Genomic DNA, 5,174 nt, shown 5'->3' on the forward strand with positions numbered 1-5,174 from the left:
GGGGGACCTGCGGAAGCAGTGGACTGAGTCTGGAGTAGAAACACTCAGAGCCACCGTGCACAGGCGTGTGCAGAAAATGGGCTACAGGTTTCTCCAGGTCAAGCCACATTTGAACCAGAAACAGCGGCAGAAGCCCCTGACCTGGGCTACAGAGAAGCAGCACTGGACTGTTGCTCAATTTCTGCATGTCATTCAGAAATCAAGGTGCCAGAGTCTGGAGGAAGACTTGGGAGAAGGAAATGCCAAAATGCCTGAAGTCCAGTGTCAAGTACCCACAGTCAGTGATGGTCTGGGGTGCCATGTCAGCTGCTGGTGTTGGTCCACTGTGTTTTATCAAGGGCAGGGTCAATGCAGCTAGCTATCAGGAGATTTTGGAGCACTTCATGCTTCCATCTGCTGAAAAGCTTTATGGAGATGAAGATTTCATTTTTCCGCACGACCTGGCCCCTGCTCACAGTGCCAAAACCACTGGTAAATGGTTTACTGACCATGGCATTACTGCCTGCCAACTCTCCTGACCTGAACCCCATAGAGAATCTGTGGGATATTGTGAAGAGAAAGTTGAGAGACGCAAAAGCCAACACTCTGGATGAGCTTAAGGATGCTATCGAAGCATCCTGTTCCTCCAGAACACCTCAGCAGTGCCACAGGCTGATTGCCTCCATGCCACGACGAATTGATGCAGTCATTTCTGCAAAAGGATTCCCGACCAAGGATTGAGTGCATAACTGAACATAATTATTTGAAGGTTTACTTTTTTTGTATTAAAAACACCTTTCTTTTATTGGTCGAATGAAATATGCTAATTATTTGATATAGGGATTTTTTTTTTTACTTTTTTGCCAAAATCATCAATATTAAACAATAAAAGGCTTGAACTACTTCAGTTGTGTTCAATGAATCTAAAATATATGAAAGTCTAATGTTTATCAGTACATTACAGAAAATAATGGACTTTATCACAATATGCAAATTGTTTTAGAAGGACCTGTAAGCTGTGGACTGATGGGTGAAATGTGGAAAACATAAAACTCCAACAGTGAAAGCAACGTAAAGCAGCCACAGAACTTGTGAGCTTCAACATTAGGTGAGCAAAGGTCCTGGGGTGACCTAGAGGACAGCTGAGCTTTAATACTCATGGGGGGAAAAAGTATAAAGATCTGAACTAAAGATAAATATATGATTTGATCTGATGAAATTCCAGATCAAAAAGGGGAAAACATTTTCTGTTTAAAGCAAGCTGAGGCACAAGAGGTGTATTAGCTGCCTAGCTAGCTTCCAAAACTGATTGCTCGATCACTCTGGTTGCCAAGTAGCTAGTGATGAATTAAAGAATGGATTCCCTTTAACATATACTGGTTCATGCCGATTTAAAATTTTACAAGTTATCAAAAGGAGAGAAGATGGCTCAATTTTCTTAAAACAAACAAAAATATATTGGGGTGTAGTAAAACCAATTTAGTGGTTTTAAAATCAGCTTCAAAAATCACTAGAAGTGTATGAATATGGGGGGGCTAAGCTTTGACTAGGGGTCTGTAAGAAAACCTCTCAGAAGAATAAAAGAGGTCCACACTATAAATCAGTGTTTTAAATTAGTAATACACACAGCAGCGAGTGAGTATTACCTACAGGTAAGTTATTTTACATGACAGCTGCTAACAATCAACAAAGTAGAGTTTCAGATCAAGCGAATACGCAAGAAAATGGTATCTGCAGTATCAGGTCTTAAACACGAAGTTGAATTAGAATTCATTTTCATACTGTACAGCGAGACAAAGCCAGAGACGCTATTAATCAGGACTAAACGCTGTGCTCTGAGATTCACTCTCTGTACAGCTGTAAAGTTACAGCTCCTTCCGTCTACAAACCTAACGCTTCTTTTGAATCTACAGAGACCGTTCTTTACGCCATACGGAGGAGTAACGACACCAGGTTTACGGTAAGTGAAGCCCGGTCTCTCACCCCCCCTCTCCAGTTCACCGGGCGCTAGTCAGTTAACTGTTACACTGTGGTGATAAAAGAGCTAAGCTAACCCCGGAGCTAACACACCGCCGCGCGCGCGCGGGAGAGCCCGTGCCCGCGCGCTCCCGTTACCATAAGTCCTAATCAGAACCACTGCGCCTCTCGGCCGCTCAGAGCGCGCTCTGTTACCTGTCAGATCTAGACATCGGCCGCTCCTCCTCTACTCTGCATTCTTTTGGGGGGTTCTGGAGCTCCGCTTGATTCATTGTCACTTCCATGTTTTCATCTCGCCAACAGCATGTGCGCAGGCGCAGAAGCGTGTTACGTCATCAGTTACGAGGGTCGCTTCAGGTTGCTGAACAGAAAACACTTCCACACTGTCCTCATTTTTTTTTTATGTAATACATTGCAACTAGGAAACTTACATACTAAAATTCCCTTTTAGTCTAAACAGACGCGGTGTGAGAAACTTCATACTTAAAGTTTTAATGTGGTCAGTAAAATCTAATGATTCTTAAAAATGCAGTGAATTGCAGTGACACATTAACCTATAAGTCACTTGTAGTGTGCAGAGACACATATGAAATACATACTACATTAACTACATTTACAAATATAAAATCATGTGTATATTAGGTACACAACCCACAAACCTACTACAGAAAAACAAATTCATATTTTATACCTCTGAAACACTACAGCCAAGTAAACAATGTAAAAATGTGCCTACAAAATGTTTATATTTTAAATATTATTTCTCTATTTCCTCTGTTCTAAACAAAATTAAACAAACTTTAAAATAAGGTTGTGTAATAAAAAAACAGTAAATCAGCTTTTACAAACCTTCAGTTCCACTTATGCTCAAAGCTGTAACTGATGGAGAAACAAAGTGAACTGTGTAAGATATAAATGATTATCTTTTAATACTGTTTTTATGAACACATAAACACATGTTTGAGTACTGCTATCAAAGCACGAGTACAAACATGTTCAATACATAGCTCTTCAAAGCGTTTGGTACATTTTTTTTTATGTAACCCTTCCTCTGCTCCAGAGTGCAGCACCAAAATAAACAAATCAAACATGATTAAAGTAGACATTACAGACTTTCTTTAATATCTTTATACGCATCAGTTTTATTACTTATTTACTTAGGCCCCCTCATTAACGGGAACCATAAAGTTTGGGACATAGCAATGATAGGAACTATACAGCAGTCATGTTTAAAGGCTGCCACTATGACTAGGAGATCACTGGTTTGAATCCCAGTCATGCATCTTGCCACTAGGTGTCAGAGCCCTGAGAGAGCACAATTGGCTTTGCTCTTTCTGGGTGGGTAGCTTGGGCTCTTTCCCCACATCCCTCCAAAGGGTGATGTTGGTCACCACAAGCCGAAACGGGGCTTTCCTCTGAGAGCACTGGCTACTAGGTAACACCAGCAGCAATTTAAAAAGAGGCGAATTCTGACCTCACATGTATCCAGGAGGCATGTGCTGGTCTTGGGGCACTTACTAGGGAGTAAAAAAAAGCAGGCATGTATCAGAACATGGGCTAACATGTAAGTATTTTCCCCCACCTCCAGCATTTGTGAGCTGTATTCATTTTCTCTAGCCATCACCCAGATACAGGTTAATCTTGGTCCCAGAATCAGTCTAGTTTTTATTTTTTTGTTCAGTAATTTGCATCTTGCAATGAAACCTTTATTTATTTTGCTCATGACAGCTCCTTAAAGATACAGATAACTTACAGATCTGTTTTGTTTTTGCATTTTTGTCATACTTACATTTTTCCGATTATCACAAAACTTTAATAGCAGACAAATATAACCTGAGTAAATATAAAAAGCGCTTTTTAAATTATGATTTCATTTATTAAGGGGAAAAAAATATCTAAAACCAATTTACCCCTTTGTAAAAAAAAAAAAAGTGTTGGCCCCACCATAAATTAAAAGTGATTAATTAATTTTTGAAAAGCTGAGTTCAATTTCACCACAACCAGGCTAACATGAAGCAGCTGAAAGATCTAACAAGTAACACATTATTCTGTGATCTAAAGAAATTAAAAAAAGTCATTGACGTCTGTCAGTGACATAAGTGACAAAAGTGGAAGTTTTTAAAAACTTTACAAAACTAACACATAATTTCAGAACCAAAACATCATACTGGCTGTAAAACATGGTAGTGGTAGTGGTAGTGTGATGGTCTGGGGCTACTTTGCTGCTTCAGGGCCTGGACAACTTGCTGTGATAAATGGAACCAAAAATTCTGCTGTTTACCAGATAATCCAGAAGGAGAATATCCAACTGTTTGTGACCTCAAGCTCAGCCGAACTTGGGTTCTGCAGCAGGACAATGATCCAAAACACACAAACAAGTTCATCTCTGAATGGCTCAAAAAACAAAATGAAGGTTTTGGAGGGGCCTAGTCAAAGTCTGTTTGAGATGGAGTGGCATGATCTTAAACAGGCTGTTAATGCTGGAAAATCCTCCAATGTGTCTGAATTAAAACAATTCAGTAAAGAAGAGTGAAACAAAATTCCTCCACAAAGATGTAAAAGACTCATTGCTAAGTTATCAGTAAAGCTTGATTGCAGTGGTTGTTGCCAAGGGTCCTGCAATCAAATTATTACATTTAGGGGACAAACACTTTTTCACAAAGGGCTTTTTTTCATTTAATAAATACAAGTATAATTTAAAATGTGTTTTTTATATTTACTTTATTTATTTTTGTCTGATGAAGTTTGTGTAATAATTAGAAAAATATAATTATGACAAAAAAGTAAAAACAAAAGAATGGCAAGTGTGAACCCGTAACAACCTTTTACTGTTAAAAGAAATCTTCATGTAAGCCTATTTTTTTAATAATTTGAAGTGCATTTGTTAGAGGTGTTTGAACATAGCAATATTTTCTGAACATTTTATTGTGTTTTTGCATTTATTCTTTAAAATAGTGTCTAAATGTGATTTGTGATTTTGAACTATAGTTTTACTAAAAAAAAGGACTACAACACAAGTTACACTTGGCATTATTTATAAAACTTATGGATACAACACAAATTATGATGGACTGCGAACCGGATTCAGTGGGATGAATACCTTGGAGAACAGCGAGTACAGTGGTTTAGGCTGCGTGTTCAGGCTTCTCCGCAGTGACTGTCAGTGCTGTAGACTAATCAAGCAGCAGACTCTCTCTCTCTTTCTCTCTCTCTCTCTC

General features: G+C 38.8%; 1 protein-coding gene across 2 annotated transcripts in view; it reads right to left on the reverse strand.

Moving 5' to 3' along the window:
• The window catches only part of si:ch211-243j20.2 (uridine-cytidine kinase-like 1), a 153,765-nt gene extending 151,487 nt beyond the window's left edge, over positions 1-2,278 (reverse strand). For both annotated transcript variants that reach the window (XM_049480407.1, XM_049480410.1), the window contains exon 1: positions 2,152-2,278. In XM_049480407.1, the coding sequence (XP_049336364.1) occupies positions 2,152-2,240 (89 nt within the window). In that variant the 5' untranslated portion in view covers positions 2,241-2,278. The remainder of the gene's footprint in view (positions 1-2,151) is intronic.
• Positions 2,279-5,174: the final 2,896 nt, after the last annotated feature.

This window comes from Astyanax mexicanus, chromosome 1 (genome assembly GCF_023375975.1).
Source record: "Astyanax mexicanus isolate ESR-SI-001 chromosome 1, AstMex3_surface, whole genome shotgun sequence".
NCBI classification, from domain to species: Eukaryota; Metazoa; Chordata; class Actinopteri; order Characiformes; family Acestrorhamphidae; genus Astyanax; species Astyanax mexicanus.